Source organism: Camponotus vicinus, unplaced genomic scaffold (assembly GCF_025532165.1).
Source record: "Camponotus vicinus isolate PSW18456_S1 unplaced genomic scaffold, iyCamVici1.0 SCAF_5, whole genome shotgun sequence".
NCBI lineage: Eukaryota > Metazoa > Arthropoda > Insecta > Hymenoptera > Formicidae > Camponotus > Camponotus vicinus.
Window position 1 is genome coordinate 7,069,971 of NW_028141977.1, and position 23,228 is coordinate 7,093,198.

At 42.1% G+C, this 23,228-nt stretch overlaps 1 protein-coding gene across 1 annotated transcript; it reads right to left on the reverse strand.

Annotated features, from left to right (window-relative positions):
- Nucleotides 1-1,125, reverse strand: LOC145972369 (uncharacterized). The gene has a single exon (XM_083100926.1). It carries the CDS (start codon nt 1,123-1,125, stop codon nt 1-3), a length of 1,125 nt encoding a protein of 374 aa, XP_082957052.1.
- Between the last annotated feature and the right edge of the window lie 22,103 nt (nt 1,126-23,228).

Genomic DNA, 23,228 nt, shown 5'->3' on the forward strand with positions numbered 1-23,228 from the left:
CTAGACCTGCGGTTTACCCATAACGAGTTTATAGGGCAAGCCCCACGGGTCGGTGTTGATGGTAGTTATCAACTCAGCCCATGAAGCATTCTTTGCCCTCCTGATTGCCTTCCTAAGCGCCTTTTTGGCTGCAACATAGGCTTCTCTTTTAGCAAGTATGTCCACGGGGTCCCTACCACGCTTGCTGCAAGACCAGAGTCTTCTTGCTCTGACCGCAGAGCCTCTGAGAGCAGCGATTTCCGCCGACCACCAGTATGTCTGCCGCCTCTTGTTCTTACGCGAGACCAATGGAGCAGCCACATTACAGGCGCTGTTCATGATTTTCATGAGCCAGTCTGTGTACTTTTCTGGTTCTTGTACGGAATTCTCCGGAATACTCGCGCTAGCTAAGAACTCTATTACCTCGGTGAACAACTCACAATCGAGTTTTGCAAAGTTCCATCTCTTTTGAATAGGAATTCTATTTCTATTTAACCGTTGACTCGAATCTTTAAGTGCGATTTCGACATACTGGTGGTCGGAGAGAGTCTCAATATGCTCTAGCACCGACCAGTTCTCTACGCGCTCAAGTAAACAGGGAGAGGCCCATGAAAGGTCAACAATAGAGCAACCCTGTGGTCTCACGCAGGTATAAGTTACGCCGGTGTTCAGGAGCCTGAGATCCAGGGATGCGGACCATCTCACAACAAGCTCCCCTCTCCTATCGGTCTCCGGTGATCCCCATAAAGTAGAATGTGCATTGAAATCGCCACAGACTAGTGAAGGACAAGCCATCACCGTGTGGACATTGCACAGGCTGTTCAAAAAACGCGTAAATGCACTAATGCGAGCATTGGGTGACACGTAGCAGGAAATTACGCAAATTTCACCAACGCGAACCGCAACAAAGCCCTCTCCTCGATCTACAAAACGGCATTTCCAATCCCCGGAACTCTCTGGTCTCCACAATACCGCAGCAAGTCCGTCGGTACTCAGAAAACAGGTATTGTTTCCCGCTAACCTATGTGGGGGTTCCGATATGATTGCGAAGCCTACGTTAGACTCAATCATATGTTGCTTGAGGAGATCAAAGGCTCCCCAGCTGCAGTTAAGATTGATCTGTATCAGTTTAATTGCCTCTATCATAGTTAGAAGTTTGCGAGGCCTTCCTCATTTTATTTGCTGGAGTCTTTCTGATGGGCTGTGCCCCACTAGGGAACCCCTGATTCTCCAAGCAACGCGGGGAACCTATCCTATGCCTAAATTCCTTACCCGACTCTTCGCAGATAAGACACCTCGGCATGCCAGCATTGCATGAGCCAGCAGTGTGGCCCGTCAAGCCGCAACGAAAGCAAGTTCCGGTTCTATCTGTCTCCGATCTACAGTTTGTACGGACATGACCAAAGTACCAGCACTTGTAACACTGGACTGGACGTTTACGAAGTAACTCAATTTTTACTCTAGTCCAGCCCAGCGTCGCAGCACCTTTCTCCGCGATCCTGACCGCAATCTGCAGTGGGCAGCTAACCCATGTAACGCCCATACCATCCCGCATATTTATTATAGGACTAACCTTAAATTCTTCTCGGGAACAGCCACTCAAGGACTCCAGCTCCGTGTATATTTCCTCCGATGTTGTGGAGGGATCGATCCCACGTAGACGCAGCTCATCGCAACCGGGTTATATACCTTGGCCTCTTCTTCAAAAGCTTCCGCGAGGCAAGTTTTCAGAGAGCCAGCCAACTGCTTGCCCTGCGGTCCAGGCACTTCAATAATGATCGCGCCATTCAGCGCCCTACGGATGACCGTGGTCTGGATTCCCAGGTCTTTGAGGGAAACTCTTTCCCTAGCCAGAATTTGCGCATAAGTAGCACCACCAGGCCTGCTAGTGATGGTAACGACCGCCGGCTTATTTAGTTTTTTGCCAGGCTTAACTATGTTATTCCTCGAGTTGGCAGACCGCTGTCGAGGGCCTACTGTCTCTTGGATAGCAGTCGAGACCTGCGCACATTTACCCCTTCTTTCCACCTTCACCCATTCAGCACTACCAGGTGGAGGGTAAGAAGGTGTGAGATAAGAGGGGGAAACCAACTGCCTATTTTCAATTACTCTAATGCGCTTGCGCGACTTGCTCGACTCATCGGACTTAGCAATAGCTTCCTTAAACTTAATGGTAGAGGAATTAGATTTAACGCTACTTATATTATTCTTAGGTTTAGTTTCTTCCGTCCGCGTGTTCCAGGGCGTGGTGTCTCTGCCCTTGGGCCATTGTACCTCACGATTCATATATTCCGCGTCTGTCGAACATCCAGGAGTGTTGCTGAACAGAGGCTCGACTTCCATTTCCAAGCGAGTCACGTCCTGTTGCTTAGAGGGGGTGGGTGTGATGTCCTTTTCTCTATTCCTTTCCAATTTTTTCCTTTGTGGCGTCGACGATTTCCTCGGCGTCTTCGTATCTGCTTGGGATGAATAACACACCCTTGCAGCAGGGAACGGGCCAAAGCCCTCCTTCAGAGACCTTACCTCTCGGTCCAGGTTGACCATCATCTTCCGCAGGTTTAGTATTTCGTTATTCTGCGCCTGTTCTCTGCGCTTGAGTTCGCTAAGCTCTTCTTTGAGAGAGAAGTTTTCATTTCTGAGGCTGAAAACGTCTCCCACGGTGGTAAGTTTTTCGATCATGGCCTTAGTAATTTCGGATGCAATCAGCTTGCTCTCCTTCATACGGCCAGCGACACGACCGGAAATATTGCTGCAGCAACTCCTCTGCTGCTCTAACTCGGCCAGATGGACAAGGCACCTCTCGCCGAGGGCTGCTGGATCCATTTTCAGTCAATCTTCTCTAGTATATTGAAGTTCCTTCTCCGCCTCATTCTTCGTAACAATGATGGGGATTTGTAATTTCCTCTTAGGTTTTGCTATCGGATTTTCGACAGTACGATCATGAGCGCTTCTCTTACTCTCCTTCTTTTTCTGTACTTTTTTGCTGGAGGAGCAAAAGCTGCTCACCCCAATACTGTCCGAGTTTGACTCCGAGCAATCTCGGAAGATCCTTTCAGATCTCTTCTTTTCTCGTCCTCTCGCAGACACAGAAGATCTGCTCCAATCGTCATTAGATGCTTCATCTGTACCGCTTTTGTCCTCGTCCTTCCGTACACGAGTCACTACGGACTTCATATACTCCTCTCTGCGTGCAGAAGAGGATTTGCTGGACCTCATCCCCGTTTCAGTCTGTGCCAGATTGTCCAAATCCTTCGTATGTATTCTTTTGGATTTATTACTCTTCCTTTGTCGTGAGGCAGCAAGCTGGCTAAAGTCCGCCATTCTCTTCTTCTTCCTTATACTCGCTCTTGTGATACGATGCTCGGAAGACGAAGAACCGGATTCTTCATTGAGCGCCGTATCCATTTCCATTTCTGATGCACTGTCGACATATTTCTCATTATCACGTACAAGAACACTATCATTATTACTCTCAGGGGATTCCATTGACTCGATCACCTTCGCCTTAGTGGATCTACGGGTGCCAGCACCTTCGAGTTCATCCACCTCGCTGCCGGGAGATGTTGACGCTTTCCTTTTTTCTCCTGTGATCTGAGTTGGTGTTTCCTCAGCTAAGACTGTGGCAGGTGTGTCCATAAGAACACAGGACACCACCTCCATGGGATCTATCTCAGCAGTAGCTGCTTGGTCTGCTGGGGCGCTGACTGAGGCCACCCCAACAGTGCCCTCGCTTGATTCCCGTCCTAAGACGATCGACCCGGCGACGTCGGGCGCACCATCGTGCCGGTCCCTGGGAGATCCGAGGGCTTCCTGAGACAGTAAGTTTAAATCTGTTCCTTGTGACATAGCCATATTGTGTATAAGTTTTGGGGACGTAATTCGAGCGTCCACTTCTCTAGGGCGATTGGATGTATCGAAACCCTGGGTTCGCTCAATTCTAAAGGAGCAACTGTTGTCTTTACGCTCCAATTCTAAAAAGGACGGACTTGAATGTTCGATAGAGGATAAAAGCTGGCTAGACGCATTGTCCATCTGATTCTCTAACTCCAACAAGGCATTCTTCTTATCCTCGATTCTTCTACTGATGTCATGTAGTGCCGCTTTGGACTGGTCTATATCGTTGATCATCCTTGTATCAAGGATGATCTCTAGCTCAGGGTCGCTCTCTTTATTTTGTTCCTGAGGGCGTTTGTTCCAGAGCACGTCTTGCACCTCTTGATGACTGCTACGGAGGGATGGTCCATCTGCGGGCGGTGTCAATCCCCTAAGGATACTGATTTCCGCGTTATAATCCTGTTCGCGCACTTCTAAAATTTTGATTCGGTGCAACAGATACGCCCGCGCGAAGCACATCTGCTGCCCATAATCATATAGCAGTTTAGCATATGCTAACGTAGCACGGATGTTGTTCCTGAGAGTACACTTACGCTCCAACGCAAAATAATTTTCTACGGAATATAGATTTCGTATCGCACAACCGACCAGTTCCTCCGGAGCGACGCAGTGATTAGCCTTTTCATAAGATCGCTAATGTCTATAACATCATCCATAATGTGTGATAATTGTGCCAGTGGCTAACAACTATACAATAGGTGTCTAATTAATTAATTACAAGTGTTAACTTATTGTCAATTATCTAGATATATACAGCTTATTATAACAAAACTATTTATATCATTTATCATTAGACCTATATACAAAGGCACTAACAATAACTATAACTAACTATACTCTCAGGTCGCAGGAAGTCTCCTTGACATTGCCAAATACAATGTATGGGATCCCCGCAGCACCCAAGAGTAACAAGGGAGTATGAATTTTACCTTACGCAATACTATTCTTATAAAATTAAACTCCTGCGCACAGCAAAAAATTTTTTGGAACTATCGTTCGTCCAGTGAGGGACGAGGAAGTTCTCCAAATCCCGAGGGTACTTTGCCTTCAGGGTATAAGCTGTACGCAATATTACTCAGTTATAATTTAATTCTATACTAAATTATCTAGCTTAACATTTAATTGATAGACCGCATTCAACACGAACTATCCTATAAAATTGTTACTAACAACAATTATTTAACATTTGATGAGAAAAGTGCGCAAACATCTCATTTATATGCTCGCACACAACCTCAACTTAAAGTACGCAATTTACACCTTCACATGTTCACACGCAATATTCCAGCATGTGTGAGAGCCTTAATATATCTGTCTGCCATTCATATAACAAATTTAATTTATAACTGCCTCGAATAGTACCAAATATCTATTAATTATTAATTTTATTATTAATATTATCAACCATTATACAATTCACATCAATTCCATTCGTATGATGGAGTTTTCGTACTATAAAGCCGATCTAGTGACTTCCTGTATAGCTACCATTCTCAACACGAGCCACCCCTCTATGCATTTATGTTCTATGTTATATCGAATCGATAGGGAGTATAAACCACGTGTCAAGACAGAATTGTGTTGATAGCAATAATTAGAAGTTATTTATAAATCAGCGCCTCTCACACTGCTCAGAATAATTATTTACAACCTTTCAAGGCGTCCGAGAAAGTGCCAGCGGGTGCAACAATGTGAATTATGCTGTGAAGGCAGTACTTTTTAAGGATTTACAAAGGTGACATTCTTGTGCACAATTGTTGCAATATCAAACAAAAAGAGAATATATTGTAGATTACATGTAAAAAGCAACCTAAGCAGTTTCTAATAAATAAATCAACGTTTATTCTTTTTCGATATATCGATACTTTTAGTTACCTAAAATTATCCTATGACAGTTCATTTAGGTTATAATGAGACCGTAAATAGGCACCACAGACATCTATACTATATACTAGACCGCTAACTTGCGTCGAATACATGTCCACGAAATTTATGTACTATTCTCACGCACGCGTAACGTTGGTGGACAGCAGTCATGTTTGTGATTGGTGATGTTATGTACAATGTACATAAGTATGTAATTTGTGTATAAACTAAGGCCCATATTCTGAATCCTCTTTTATCGATAATAGTGCCTCTAAAAGTGGCATATAAGCCTTCTGATTGGCTACAGGCCGCTTTTAGGAGCACTTTTATCGATAAAAGAGGATTCAGAATATGGGCCTTACAGTTGAATATAAGTTATTTTTAAATAATATACAGGGTTTAGCAAAAGTGTAGAAACCCCTTAATATTTCGAAAAATACGCATTTTAGAAAAAAATGTTTCATACAAAAGTTATAGGGTTTTATGTGGCACATTACACAGCAACATTATTATGACCTCGAATAGCGTTGTCAAGGTTATGTGAAGGTCACTTCCAACTTTTTAAATGGGACACCCTATATGCTTTTGCATATTCTTGTAGCTTATCTCGAGAGCTTTTCAAAACACTATAATTAAGTTAGTTTTCATTAAGTACTTTCCGAATTATGAGGCTTGAAATCATTTCTTAATTTTACATAAACCATAAAATATCTTGTAAAATATTTATTTTTCGATTATCTTACCTTAATACTTTTATGTACAAAATAATGAGAGTAATCAATTGGTGTAAAGAAAACATACAGTTGTTTTTAAGAAAAAATATGGAATTGTTAATTGCAAATTACATATTTTTTCTTAAAAACAACTATGTTTTTCCTTTACACCAATTGATTCCTCTCATTATTTTGTACATAAAAGTATTAAGGTAAGATAATCGAAAAATGAATATTTTACTAGATATTTTATGGTTTATGTAAAATTAAGAAATGATTTCAAGCCTCATAACTCGGAAAGTACTTAATGAAAACTAACTTAATTATAGTGTTTTGGAAAGCTCTCGAGATAAGCTACAAGAATATGCAAAAGCATATAGGGTGTCCCATTTAAAAAGTTGGAGGTGACCTTCACATAACCTTGACAACGCTATTCGAGATCATAATAATGTTGCTGTGTAATGCGCCACATAAAACCCAATAACTTTTGTAGGAAACATTTTTTTTTAAAATGCGTATTTTTCGAAATATTAAGGGGTTTCCACACTTTTGCTAAACCCTGTATAATGTTCTTCGTTTTTAATTAAAATTTATTACAGCCTTTAAAGATAAAATATATCAAAATATATTTAAAAGGTATATGATATAATTAAAATCAAGATTAAAGATATACATATATAGAAGATTAAAAATATATAAAGATTAAAAATATATGTATATAACATTTATATATATATTTATATTTATTTTATTACAAAATTAAAAGTTTATAATGTGAAAAGTTCAAGATTTAAGGTGAAAACTTAAATATTAGCTGGCTACCAGTGTCCACCATATTAGTTTTCCACCAATATTACGCATGCGTGACCGCCATATTACATGGTTTTCGGGGATACATTTTATGTACAAAATCAATGGGAGTTAGCGATCTAGTTATAGTATAGATATCTGTGATAGGCACTACAGATTAATATACGCACCCAGGCCGCGCTATTTATATAAATTATAAAAAATTTATTATAATAATGGTCTGCAATTAACATTACATACTTGTCGGAAATTGACAGCAAAATCCGACTAAATCTAATAACAGAATTTCAGGCATACAGCAAGACTCACTGTACTGAGAAAGTCGGTTGTGTTTCGTGGGATTGCGCTCGAACTTCCTATCAAAACATGGAAATAGTTTTTGTAGCTGTCGTAATGCCTCGATTCCGAGAATATAAGTATTATATAAGAGCGCGCGTTTCTCATGACATAATTCGCATTGAACGAATAAAGTCTCGGAAATAAAGTCGGAAATAATTGCGTGAAATATAATATTTAATTATTATATTAAATTGTACGAGGCATTTCGTAGGTAACAGAAACTCGCTGTTTTCGATGAGTTTGTTTGATGCTGCCGGTTTTTTTTCTCGAGCCTTGAGCAAACAAGCTCGAGAAATAAACACTTAAAATCAAAACAGCTGATCGCCCGTTAGACAATCGGCCTATATGAAAAGCTGCTAGTCATGTATCGGGAACATTCGGTTTCCCCGGATATACAGGGTGTCCCATTTTAAGTGTCCACCCCAAATATCTCTCTCATTTTTGATTATAGAGAAAAATGGTTCAGACATGTTTTGTATGGTTTCGAGGGGGCCATAAGATGGTACCATTGATTTGACCTTGAAGAGTCATTTGAAGGTCAGATGAAGGTTACCTCAATTTTTTTAAATGGCACCCCTATGTTTTATTACATATTCTTGTAGCTGACCTCGAGAGCTTTCCAAAACACTATAATGAAGTATCTTTTCGTTAAGTACTTTTTGAGTTATGAGGCTTGAAATAATTTCTTAATTTTACATAAACCGTAAAATATCTTGTAAAATATTCATTTTTCGATTATCTTACCTTAATACTTTTATGTACAAATAATGAGAGGAATCAATTGGAAAAGAAAACACATAATTGTTTTGAAGAAAAAATATGTAATTTGCAATTAACAATTCCATATTTTTTCTTAAAAATAACTATGTGTTTTCTTTACATCAATTGATTCCTCTCATTATTTTGTACGTAAAAGTATTAAGGTAAGATAATCGAAAAATGAATATTTTACTAGATATTTTACGGTTTATGTAGAATTAAGAAATTATTTCTAGTCTCATACCTCGAAAAGTGCTCGATGAAGAAATACTTTATTATAGTGTTTTGGAAAGCTCTCGAGATGAGCTACAAGAATATATAAAAATATATAGGGTGTTCCATTTAAAAAAATTGAAGTGACCTTCACGTGACCTTCAAATGACTCTTCAAGGTCAAATCAATGGTACCATCTTATGGCCCCCTCGAAACCATACAAAACATGTCTGAACCATTTTTCTTTAAAATAAAAAATGAGAGAGATATTTGGGGTGGACACTTAAAATAGGACACCCTGTATAAACTGAGCTCTTCGAGCCCTCCGATCATTCTACCGTTGCTTATCACGGAGAAAGTGTTTATCAGAGCTACTTATAATTTTCCCCGCGCTTGGGAAATTTCGCTACCTATTTCGTTGCTTGCGATCTCGCGTATTCCGCTGTACAAGCGCTGTACAACCGCTGTCGAGTTCGTGGCTTGCGAGCTCGTGTATTTCGCGACGACCACAGTTCGAGCCCGCGGCTTGCTGACTCGCGCCTGCTGTCGTCTAATTGTTCGCGTCCGCTAACCCTCCGCTTGAGGGAGAAAGTACGTTCTCCTTAGCTGTCGCGAAAAGAAAAAAAAGAAAACCACGAATTAATAGTGTAAATACTTTATTAAATATATTTTAATTGTGTGACATTCGAAAACTGAAATTCTAATTCGTGACGTCCTTCCATCACTCGCGCTCTCTCTAACAATACTGGAATTACGCGGGGCGCGCACATGGATCCGCACATCACGCAATGTCGTTATAAACGTAATAATACCTTAACAATTGCAGGCCATTAATTATATTTATTAATGCCATCAACTAACCTCTTGTTACATCAGTAAACCTACATTTATACAGATACTAACTTATCTAGCTTAACATTTAATTGATAGACCGCATTCAACACGAACTGTCCTATAAAATTATTATTAACAACAATTATTTAACATTTGATGAGAAAAGTGCGCAAACATCTCATTTATATGCTCGCACACAATCTCAACGTAAAATGCGCAATTTACACCTTCATATGTTCACACGCAATATTCCAGCATGTGTGAGAGCCTTAATATATCTATCTGCCATTCATATAACAAATTTAATTTATAACTGCCTCAAGTAGTACCGAATATCTATTAATTATTAATTTAATTATTAATATTATCAACCATTATACAATTCACATCAATTCCATTCGTATGATGGAGTTTCCGTACTATAAAGCCAATCTAGTGACTGTATAGATACCATTCTCTACTCGAGCCACTCCTCTATAATTTATGTTCTATGTTATATCGAATCGATAGGGAGTATAGACCACGTGTCAAGACAGAATTGTGTTGATAGCAATAATTAGAAGTTATTTATAAATCAGCGCCTGTCATACTGCTCAGAATAATTATTTACAACCTTTCAAGGCGTCCGAGAAAGTGCCAGCGGGTGCAACAATGTGAATTATGCTGTGAAGGTAGTACTTTCTGTGGATTTACAAAACTGACATTCCTATGCACAATTGTTGCAACATCAAACAAAATAAGAAATATATTGTAGATTACATGTAAGAAAGCAACCTAAGCAGTTTCTAATAAATAAATCAACGTTTATTCTTTTTCGATATATCAACTACTTTTAGTTACCTAAAATTATCCTATGACAGTTCATTTAGATTATAATGAGACCGAAAATAGGCACTACAGATTAATATACGCACCCAGGCCGCGCTATTTATATAAATTATAAATTATGAAATTTATTATAGTAATGGTCTGCAATTAACATTATACTGCAATTACCTGTGGCGCGCACATGGATTCGCATATCACGCAATGCCATTATAAACGCAATAAATACATTAACATGTAACGATGCACCCCCTGCACGTTACTTTGTTCCCGGCATGCGATCTGCCGGAAGCTGCCGCCCGGCAGAACACCCGCCGGGCAGAGGCAGGAGCGCGGTGCGCCCACATTTTTAAGCGTTTGAAACGTACCGTATACGGCTTTAAGCCGTTAGGCTAAATTAGCCGGAAACCACCGAGCGTCGCCGATGCGGCCCGAACTGCCGACCGGCGAAAACCCGCGTTCGGCGCGCTTCCCGAACCCCTCCGAACGGGCCCGACCGTACTGTTTTCCCGAAACCCGTTCGGAAGGGGTAATACCGCCGCGCGCCGACGCGGGTAATTAGCCGGTATAAAAAGGCCGCATTCGGCGAATTAAGCACCTATTTTTCCTATCCGCTCGCGCAAGTGAAACGATCCGAAACCTAGACCGCTCCAAAGAATTAGCCAGCTTTCAAGATCCGGAGGTAGAGAAAACTCTTCCTCCATCGACCACTCTCGTTTCTTGACACAGGCTCCTTCCATCTGAGCAGTATCCGACCGAAAGGAAACCGAATCAGAGTGCACTCCGATTCGATCGAGGGATCTCGATATCGGTCAAACCATCCGACCACCTAACGCCGGTGCAGAAAATATCGAGGTAGAGAGGAGAATACTACCTCGGACGAGTTGTTCTCGTCGGCACGGCGTTCCCAGGAACATCCTATCTGAAACCGGGAATTGTAAAAATATTTCCGCGAAAACGACGCTACGATCCGCGTAAAAACGGGGCTAGACCTATCGCCCAGACGCGCGATAAAAACGCCGAGACACGCGTTACGTCAAACGGTCATTGACCGCGGTAAATTGTAAACACGCGCGGCATACGAACATCATAGCGTGCGAACGCGTTTCGAGATATATCGAAACGCGACTTAAAGCTGCACCATCTCACGTACCGAATTCGGGTGCAGACGAACGAACGAACGAATACTTCTGATTCGCACATTTATACTCACGCGACACAAACACACACTGTAACACGCAATAAACTCTCGTTCTTTCTTTTCATTTACACACGCTCTCGTTTATTTCCGACCGCCTACCGGACTCTGATTCCGTCTCCGACTATCCGACGGCAAATCGCGCGGAAGTCGTCCGTGACATTGGCGCCCGAACAATCTAAGGACCGGAATACGAGAAAACGTGTGAGTGAGAAGGATGAGATCGTGGATATATAAACTGAATAAAGAACAGTTAATCGCAATGGCGAAAGCGCTTAATTTAGAAGACGCAGGTACGTTGGAGGAACTTCGCAAACGAATAAACCGATTCGCAGAGGAACATCCTGAACAAGTTAACGCACTCGAAGCGTACGCGGGGGAAGTAGGCGCCCAAGGGGCGATACCTCGCCTGGTAGCCCCACCGGCAAACGTAGAATTTCAGACACCCACCGCCACGGATATGGGTTTTTCGTACGAGGGGAAAACAATAAATCAAATACGTAAATGGGGATGCCACTTTGGTGGCCGAGACCCTGCCGCATTTTTGGAAAGGGTAGGGGAGTTGAGACAGGCATACGGGTTCTCACCGGTTCAACTGTTATAAGGGCTCCCAGAATTGTTAAAAGGGGATACCCTCCTCTGGTATAGGAACTACCGAGATTCCTGGGAAACGTGGGACGAATTTGAACGCGATTTCCGGAGACAATTCTTGCCACGCCGATACGCGGCCACATTACGTCGTGAAATTATGGGGCGACACCAACAACCGACGGAAAAATTTGCACAATACGTCACGGTTATGATGACTTTGATGCGTCGGGCCAGGGGATACTCGCGGGACGAGCAGCTCGATGTGGTTTACGAGAACATGAACCCGGCGTATAAGCACTACGTGAGGATCGATGACGTGCAAAATATAGCGGACTTACAAACACGGGCCGCGGAATTCGAAGATATACTGCAGGAACAAAAGGAGGCAACGAAGCGAGAGAAAGACACCGCGGTATCGTCAGTAGCATCGATATATAACAAAAAAGATTGTTGCTGGCGGTGCAAACAAAGAGGACACACGCGCGCGCAGTGCCGGAGGCAAGCAAAAAAGTTTTGCTCACAGTGCGGCCGGGACGGAGTCCTCACGAAAGACTGCCATCCGCAGGCGGGAAACGTCTCTGGGGCCGGAGGAAACGCAGCCGCGAACACAACTCCGAGCCCCGCATAAAATTTATACCGCGACCGCACATAGAAATTGAGATTCAGGGACGGAAGTACAACGCCTTGATAAATGGTGGATCGGAGATATCGTTAATCAATCACCACACATCGGAAGACCTGTCCGCGGAGGGTTTCCGGATCAAAGGAGTTAAGGGGGTAGTATGTCTAGCGAACGGATCCACGGGCGAAACACACGGATATATGGAACTTCCGCTGCGGGTAGGAAATCGAACGATAAGACACAATTTTGCTATCCTCCCACATATGGAGGACAAGGTGATTATCGGAATCGACCTGCAGTTCCGATTACAATTAGGGATTCCGCCCCCGCCGAAATATATAAAGAAATGGCTGTCGAAATGCAGTGCGATCGGAGGGTTGGCAGTGCAAACCACAAACGAAAAAGAGTGACTGGAAGAATTTTTGGAAATAGAACTCGGGAAATTCGAAGATATCCGCGGGCCCACCAACAAAGTCGAACATAACATCCTAAGAGATAGTACGCCGATCAAACAAAGATACCGGCCACGCAATCCGGCCATGCAGGCCATCATTAACAAAGAGGTGGACGAGATGTTGAAACAAGATGTAATCGAACCATCACATAGCCCGTGGAGTTCTCCCATCGTGATAGTAAAAAAGAAAGATGGAAAGTTTCGGTTTTGCATCGACTTCCGACGAGTAAACGACGTGACGCACAAAGACGCATACCCGCTACCGCAAATTACCGCGACGTTAGACAAACTAAGGGAAGCACGCTATTTGTCCACGCTCGATTTGAAGAGCGGATACTGGCAAGTGCCACTCGCGCCGAAAAGCCGACCAATAACCGCATTCACAATTCCGGGTAAAGGGCTTTACCAGTTTACGGTAATGCCGTTCGGATTACATTCGGCACCAGCCACATTTCAGAGATTATTAGACACAGTCCTCGGGCCGGATTTAGAACCTCACGTCTTTGTTTATTTGGACGATATTATAATAATCAGTAAAACGTTCAACGAACACCTCGAGCTGCTTACCAAGACCTTCCGCCGCCTCCGAAATGCACAACTACGGCTGAACCCAGACAAGTTTTGCGTCGATAAATTAAAATATCTTGGGCACATCATCGATAGGGAGGGGATTAGAACAGACCCCGAAAAAGTTAGCGCCGTGGTCGACTGGCCCGAACCACGAACCGTAAAGCAAATTCGGCAGTTCATTGGGATGGCCTCTTGGTATCGGCGATTCATTGCGAGTTTCTCCGAAATCGCCGCGCCGCTTACGCGACTTACGAAAAAGAACGCGCGCTGGACGTGGGGAACGGAACAGGCCGAGGCATTCCGTACGCTAAAGGCTAAACTGGTCTCCGCCCCAGTTTTAGCCTGTCCGGATTTTACAAAGCGCTTCGTGTTGCAAACCGATGCAAGGACTTCCGGCCTCGGTGCAGTGCTAACGCAACAGCACGAAGACGGCGAACGAGTAATAGCATACGCGAGTCGAACATTAAATACGGCAGAACGAAACTATACCGCGACCGAACTCGAATGCCTAGCGATCGTCTGGGGAATCCGGCGGATGAAAAGTTATCTGGAAGGCTACGCCTTTACAGTTATAACCGACCATCAGGCCCTAAAATGGCTTCAGAAACTAGACTCACCGACCGGACGACTCGGACGCTGGGTGTTCGAGTTACAACAATATCAGTTCGACATTAAGTACCGTCGCGGGGTACAAAATCGCGTGGCAGACGCGTTGTCACGATACCCCGAAGTCTGCGCAGTCAACACACGACGTTGCCGGTGGTACGACCGCATTATGGAGGAGGTGCGACAGGATCCAGCCGCCAGACCAGAGTACAAAATATACGAGGGAAAACTGTACAGACACATCTTACACACGCTAGACTTCAAGGAGACGAGCGGCGATGCACAGTGGAAACTGTGCGTTCCGACACCTGTACGGCAACAAGTACTACGGAAATATCATGATGAGCCTACAGCGGGACATCTCGGCATTGCAAAAACAATAGCCAGAATCGCTGAGGGGCACTATTGGCCGGGAATGTTCAGAGACATCGCGAAATATGTCCGAAACTGTGAGAACTGCCAGAGCTACAAGGCATCCCAGGAAAGACCGGCGGGAAAACTACACGCGACCGAGGTGAAACGCCCCTGGCAGCAGGTCTGCATCGACCTGATCGGACCAATGCCGAGATCAAGAAAGGGGCACACGTAGCTGCTAGTAATGCAGGACCGGTTTTCCATGTGGACAGAGCTCACGCCCTTGCGCCGAGCCACAGCCGACGCCGTCACACAAGCAGTGACAAATAATATAATCTTACGACACGGAAAACCGGAGAGCATCCTGTCGGACAACGGCACTCAATTACGCTCACGACAACTGGAGCAACGTCTAGAAGAGTGCAACATGAGGCATGTAACCACACCAGCATACGCGCCACACTGCAACCCAGTGGAGAGGACTAACCGCTCAATTAAAACGATGGTCAGCCAGTACGTCGGGAAAGATCAAAGGACCTGGGATGAGAGATTAAATGCGCTCCAGTTCGCATATAATACGGCAGTACACGACGCAACGGGATTTACACCCGCGTTTTTGAATTGCGGCCGCGAACTAATTTCGCCAGTAGCCGACAACCCGCCGAACGAGCGAGCACCAGCCCCCGAAACGATCGAAAAACAGCTGCAAGACGCGAACGAATTGGTCAAGATCCACCTCGCCAGGGCTTTCGAGAAGCAAAAACATTTCTACGATTTAAGGAGGAAAGCCTGGAAACCAAAAATGGGCGAGTGGGTATAGAGAAGAAGCCATCACTTGTCGAAAAAAGCTGAGAATTTTAGCGCGAAACTCGCGCCAAAGTACAGCGGACCGTACGAGGTGCGTCGTTTAATATCGCCCGTCATTGTAGATCTTCGGAGCAAACGAGGGAAGTGGCTCCGGCACATACACATCCAAGATTTGAAACCGGCGAAAAATGACACCGAGGACGATCCAGTAAACAATAACACCGACAACGAAGAAGACAATGACGACTAATTTTGAACCGGAGCGTCACTAGAGTTCAAGATGTCAAACTGTGAGGATATACTGAGAGCAATCGAAGCCTACCTCGGCGAATCCGCCGACACCGAGGCGCAATCCGCGCCACCGGCTCCGCCGCCTGAGCCGCAGTCGCGGCCGCCTCGAGTCGGAACGCTAGTTCAACGTTCCGACCGAGAAAACGCCAGGAAGCGGAAGATATTCCTGGCACAACCGCCGTCACCACCAGCCAGGCGTCCGACGAGGCCTTATGAGAGGCCACCGCCAACACCAGCAAAGGCGACGACCGGGCCGAAGGAGGAAAGCTTGCGACCGATGGGGCCTATAACAGCACCATCCATCAAGGTCGAAATAGAGCCCGGCCTCATTGTGGAGGTACCGCACTTCGCGGTACATGTGAGCCGGTGTTACAAGCCGCGAACACCGCAGGGACGATGGATCCTGCGTTTTTCCGGGGACGGAAAGCTCCGTTACAAGCGGAAAATAAATTGAAGATTCCGGCCGTCCGTTTGTCCGTCCGTCCGTCCACGGATCCATCCGTCCGACCGTCCATCCGTCCGACCGCCGCTCCGAACATCGAGCATGAAAAGTGCCTCAAGTTCAGGCACATTCTAAGGGGGGGTGATGTAACGATGCACCCCCTGCACGTTACTTTGTTCCCAGCATGCGATCCGCCGGAAGCTGCCGCCCGGCAGAACACCCGCCGGGCAGAGGCAGGGGCGCGGTGCGCCCACATTTTTAAGCGTTTGAAACGTACCGTATACGACTTTAAGCCGTTAGGCTAAATTAGCCGGAAACCACCGAGCGTCGCCGATGAGGCCCGAACCGCCGACCGAAAACCCGCGTTCGGCGCGCTTCCCGAACCCCTCCGAACGGGCCCAACCGTACCGTTTTTCCGAAATCCGTTCGAAAGGGGTAACAGTTGCAGGCCACTAATTATATTTATTAATGCCATCAACTAATCTCTTGTTACATACCAGTGAACCTACATTTATATAGATATATATTGTCTAACCTAAATGTATTATATACATCAATATCTATTCTAGTATACGTATTATTTGAGACATTTATGTCTTTAGAGCAATAATAAGTTTAACTTATTTAAATAATAAGTCAAAAGTATATCTTAATAATCTACTCAATAATACCTATTACCTATCTTTAACACTGCTTAATTCTATGTTACCAAATATAGTTTACTACTACTAATTTCACTTAGTTATGATGCCTGTAATAAACTACAGTTTGCACAATAATTATTATTCAATTATCCTCTATCCTATATCAGGCTTACACCTGTAGTATAACAACAGTGATAACATTCAGTTACAAGCTTTTAACTCACATACAAAAGGTTGATGCACAATCTTATGAATTGTTGTCACACCAATGTGTCAATTATTGCCGCAAATTAATTATCAGACAGCATATTATCATTTATCAAACTTAATAATATATAGTTTACCACTAAATTGCACAATAATCACTGTACATTGCCCCACGCATATTGAACAACAATATAGTATAATCAACTATAATTTTATAATAGCTTTACACAAAAGAGCAGCCACTAGTTAAGATTCACAAATCTTACGCCAATAGTTTAAATATAATTAGTTTGTGTGTAGATCTATTAATAGCTTAATGTTAATGTTAATGTTTACTACTATAATGGAGATTACAATTACTAGTTTATTTAATTAACATAATTAAGTTCCGAAACAACTCATTTGATGCCTGATATAAACTATTGTTTGCACAATATTTATTGTGCAATTGTCCACTATCCTATAACAGGCTTACGTCTATAATATAACAAGTGATAACATTCAGTTACGAGCTAATTTAACTCGCATACAGAGAATTAATACACAATCCTATGTATTGTTATCACACAATACAAAAGTTATTGCCACAAATTAATTATAGGAAATTATATTATCGTTTAGTGTACATAATAATTTTATAGTTTGTCACAAAATTGCACAACAATAACTGTGCATTGTTCCATATATATCAAGCCACAAATTTGTATAATTGTTTATAATTTGTATGATAGCTTTTACACAAAGGGGCAGCCACTAGTCAAGATTCAAAATCTTACATCGATGTTTAACTATAATTAGTTTGTGTGTAGACTTATGACAGCTTAATATTAATGTTTAATAAAGCAATTTAGACAACTAATCTGTGGAGTATTGAAAGTGCAACTCAGATGTAAAGTACAGGTAGAACACGGTTGCCACCCTATTATTGAACACGCGCGCGTTGCGCACCATCCAAATTACGTGCACCGCGCATCTACGTATTGATGACGCGCAATTCTGTCAGGTGTGCCACTACAGAGTTGAGCACACGCGCGTTGCGCAGAAGGAACAATTATGCTCTCTGCGCAGCAAGTGCTCTCCTACACTTCATTTGCAAATATAAGTTAATTAGCTAATTTTGCTAATATAACAGTTTAGAACAAACACTTTGCATCCAAAAAATGATCAAATATATAAGTTCTTCAGCTCTCATATAAAGAATTGATAATTAGTCCTCGAAATTATTACCACTGTAATGCAATGGTTATTGCCACACATACCAGGTTATTACAATAATATATTGTCATTTATAATTTTTATACACAATTGATCACTGAATTGTTCAATAACTATTGCACGGTTAAATCCACGCATAGTAGACACTTAATTACATGATGCAACAACAATATGCTGCAATCAATTATATATTATTTAGCAACTCTTACACAGGAAAAACTGCCATTCAATCCTATAAATATTATCACAATAAGACAGTAACTATTGTCGCATATAAAAATTAATTCCGACAACCTGAATTTAACAGTCATATATAACTCTATAAGCAGTAATTTATTAATACCTTTTAGATGTCTATATCTATTGAGTCATAATAAACATTTGATACCACGATATAGCAAATCTGTAGCACAGATTTAATTCTATAATCTATTAATAGCCTATTAATACCAGTGTTATCACTTATCCTCTTACAATATTCTGTCAGTCAGAGCCACTGTGACAATCACTCGATAATTATTTAGATAATTAAGTAATAATTATATATTAGTTATGTGGCTACCAAAAATTAAGCACATTATTTTAACCACCTAGAGCATTCATAGAGTCTTACACCGATAATTTAACCATTAATAGTCTACATATTATTGTATATAGTCTTATTAACAACTTAATGTTAATGTTCAATCATTACCGAATAACGACAATCGTAATGACGGAAAAATTATCTAAACAGGCGGACGATACAAAGTTAATAAAAGGTACGTCCGAAATAAAGAATGGAAAATCACCCATGAATATGGCCAGGACAAGAAGAATGCAGCAGAAACCATCGAACACAAATCGTCAAAGGAGGGGCGAGTGTTAGAAGATATAATAATTAAAAATCCATTGAACGACAAAGAAAACATTTCAATGGAACGATTGGTACAAAAAGTAAAAGCCAATAAACCCAAAATTAAAGAAATCAGAATAATTCAAAGAGCTAGAGAATTACGATCATCCAAACGACGTTCCATTCCAGCTCGGAATCCAAGAAAGAGCAAGAAAAGGATAAAATTAAGAAGACGTCTCACCACGCCTTGAAGTCGCGGCAAGACGGCTTGGCGGGGGAAATGCAACCGACGTTGCAGAGCGCCTCAGTTCCCCAGGACCCGGAGGAAGCAGAGCCAAAGCCTGGAACATCTGGAAGCAGCCAGAGGATGGAAAAGAATGAGAAGGAAGTGGAGAAATACAAATCCACCGAAAAGGCCATGATAATGGGGCCGGAAGGCAAATTGATACCGTTCGTTACACTGGATAAGATGTCCAAGGACGACCAGGAGGGAAAAGGAGAAGAACAAGCCAATAAAAATAACCCTGACCCGCCCAAGTATAGATACATACTGTAACAGCATAAAATTAAATATATATAGTTATTAAATGTAAAAATATGTAATCATGTTTATCCTAACCATAAAATAAGTATAGGTTAAGGAAAATTTAAAGATAAGAAACGAAAATGCAGAAAAGTGCACTTAAAATAAGCATAGATAACAAAATGTAGAGATTAATAGAAAATATGGATAAATCTATATTAAATAAGTAAATCGCGTTAATATTATGCGTATTGTATGAAAATAACTTTAATTTAATGCGTAGAATAGTTGTACTCATAATGCACATGCGCAGAACCACGGCCCATGACCTTCGTGAAATAAGCACTCCTATTTTGAGTTTTTGAATTTTTTTTTTTAATCGTTTGTAATTCGTTTGTAGATGATTATAAGGTTAATTAAAACGTTTGTGAGATCAGCCTTTCGCTGTAAAATAAAAAATAAAAATGACCATTAAGTTAGCGCCCTCATTTTTAATTTCAATTCTATTTAAGTTCTACAGAGGATCAATCGACGCGGAATCGTTTGTGAGTCACGAATATAATAATTAAAACGTTTGTGAGAAAGCCGCTTCTTAAATAAAAGCCAAAAACCATATCTGATAATTTCTAGAGAAATGACGAGAAGTTAGCTCCCCCGTTTTTAATTTCAATTCTATTTAAATTCTGCAGAGGATGAATCAACGCGAAATCGTTTGTGAGTCACGAATATACTAATTAAAACGTTTGTCAGATCGTCGTTTCTTAAATAAAAGCTGAAACTCGATCCACAAGATCCATTCAGGTTAGGATATCTGTCATACCGATGACATTAGCACACACACACACACGGGGGGTGCAAGGGGGGCTTTCGGCCCTCCTTCCCGCACCCACCCCGTCCTCCTCGCTTCGCGTGGAAAGTTGCATCCTACCGTAGGCACCCCTACCGGCGGGGTGGGTGCAGGAGGATACAACTTTCCACGCGAAGCGAGATTCCACTTTGCAACTTTCCACGCGAAGCGAGGGCCCCCCTTGCACCCACCCCCGTGTGTGTGTGTGTGTGTGTGTGTGCGCGCGCGCGCTAGTGCCATCGGTATGACAGATATGAATAGAAAGACCTGAATAGTCCTCAACTTTAAGCATTAATATTTCGCTTCGCAGAGCAGAGCGACACTTTTTTCTGCCAGATTCGGTCATTTCGTGCAAAAACGCGTCGAATGAGTCTAATTTTATCGATATTTGAGGTGAGGCCCCTAAACTGAATAATTACCCTCTTGTTCTCTTCTAATCGTTTGTTCTCTTCTTAATCGCTTGTTCTCTTCTTAGGTTAACTTTCACCATTGGTTGCGTTCGAAAACTTACTCCTTGGAATAGAATAGTGTTTTTGACTGACCAATTAGGTCAAAAGAAATATAAATTTCATTGTTCTGATTGGTCAGTCTATTGTATGCTAAGGAGTAAATTTTCGAACGTAATCCTTTAGGCCAGCTTGTACGTTATTAGCTTTTATTTAAGAAACGACGATTTCACAAATGTTTTAATTAGTGACTCACAAACGATTCCGCGTCGATTGATCCTCTGTAGAACTTAAATAGAATTGAAATTAAAAATGAGGGCGCTAACTTAATGGTCATTTTTATTTTTTATTTTACAGCTAAAGGCTGATCTCACAAACGTTTTAATTAACCTTACAATCATCTACAAACGAATTACAAACGATTAAAAAGAAAAAAATTCAAAAACTCAAAATAGGGGTGCTAATTTCACGGAGGTCGGCGCGTGTACTAAAGATGCGCAGAACCACTGCGCAGGTACTACGCATGCGCAGAATCGATGCGCATGTACCAAAACCGATCGTACGGCGAGCGGCGAGAATTAGAACAGGCCGCTGAACGGGATCGACAGAGGGGAGAGCCAAGAGTGGGGAGGCCTATATAAGGGACTGCAGAGCTCACTCGAGAGCTTTTTCCCGGGTGTCTTCGTTGCGAAACTTCGTTAGCGAGTCAGTAACGAGTTAACGGAATTTTCCATAATAATAATCGAAGAAGCGTGAATATTGTTCCGCGTACACGGCGATATTGTGTATACGAGGACTTGCATGTCCAAGAGTGAAATAACTGTCAAATCCAGAGCATTTATATTTTATTTTATTTTAAATACTTTTATTACATGTTTTTTTTTATTTTATTTTAAATACTTTTATTACATATGTTTTTTGCGAATGCGCGTAAATATAAATAAATCGTGCATATAAATATATATCCCATGTATTATGTTTAGCATTAAGACATATTTTACCAAATATATCCTAAATAATCCACAATAAGGAAAGAAAACACAATAGCGATAAAAAATGATTTTCCCGATAAAAAAAAGAAAAGTGCACAAAGTGCACTTGGAAAGTGCAAATATGTAAAGCACGGTTTTCAATAATAATAAGCGTAGATCCGTGTAATATTAATTGTTTTATGCTGTTTTTAACTAAAATATATAAAAAGTGCACAAAGTGCAGAAAGTGCACGAAAAAAGTGCAGATGCCTGAAAGCTTAGATTTAAGCGTAATAAGCATAGATAAGTATAATTTGCGCGAAAATATTAACATTATGATTTATGTAAGAGGTGTAAGAGTGCACAAAAGTGTAAGCGAAAAGTGCAACACGAAAATTTTTTATTTTTGTTATAAATGCGAAATGAAGCGCAGTGTAACCATTTTTAACATTATAAGTTTGATTTTATTTGAATTAATGAAAAAGGTACACAAAAGTGTAAAAGGTGTAAGCGAGAGCAAGCCGCGCATGCGTGGAGCTATCGACACGCCCACAGAAGAGTGGGGACGCCGGTATATAAGGAGCGTGCAGAGCGCAGTCGAGGCTTTTTCCACGCGGCGTATCGTGATGAAAAGAAGCAAGTACGTACACGTGAGAGTCCGTCGTATAACAAAGGACTGTAAATGCGCGAGAAGTAATTGTCCGAATATATCGACGTTAAATAGTAGGGCTTTGTTCCCGGCGACGAGTGACAAGTTCGTGCATGCGACAGCTTGCATAAACACAGAAGACAATAACTTCGCGAAGAATATATCGCGTAGGATAGTGCGTGCGATAATAGACATTGTGTAATCACTTAATAATAAATATATTATATTTTATTATTCTAAAAAAAGTGAGTGACAATAATTTATTGCGCGGACTGAAAGTTTCCTTTGTTCCCTGTTCCCGTAACAGTTGCGTAATTCATTCTCGAGAGAAATTTCGTCATTTCTCGTGGGTGTCCAGTATCCTGTGGTTCCAGCGGCGACCTGCAACAAAGAGAAACGAGGATTATTGAGAACTTTCTTTGTCCCGGGAATTTCTTGGTCGTGAGGCTCGAAGTATCCAGCATCCGGGAGGACATAGAATCCAGAAGGGTGACGTCGGATATCCGGCGGCGATCTGAAACAAAGAAAAGGGGAATTAACAAAGAGAAAGGAACGACGCAGTGTCTGCTGCGTAATTACTGACACGCATCGACGTGTTGCGACGAGAACAGGCGGCCATCTTGGTCATAGCGGCGATCACGCAGATGAAACGTGATAGCTGCGCAGTAGCGACAGTGTAACAGAATACCTGAGCAGTTGCGTCCTGCGGGACAAAGGATTGGAA

Bases quoted from the DNA above. Each gene is read 5' to 3' on its own strand.
- LOC145972369 (XM_083100926.1), bottom strand. From the start codon at position 1,125: ATGATAGAGGCAATTAAACTGATACAGATCAATCTTAACTGCAGCTGG.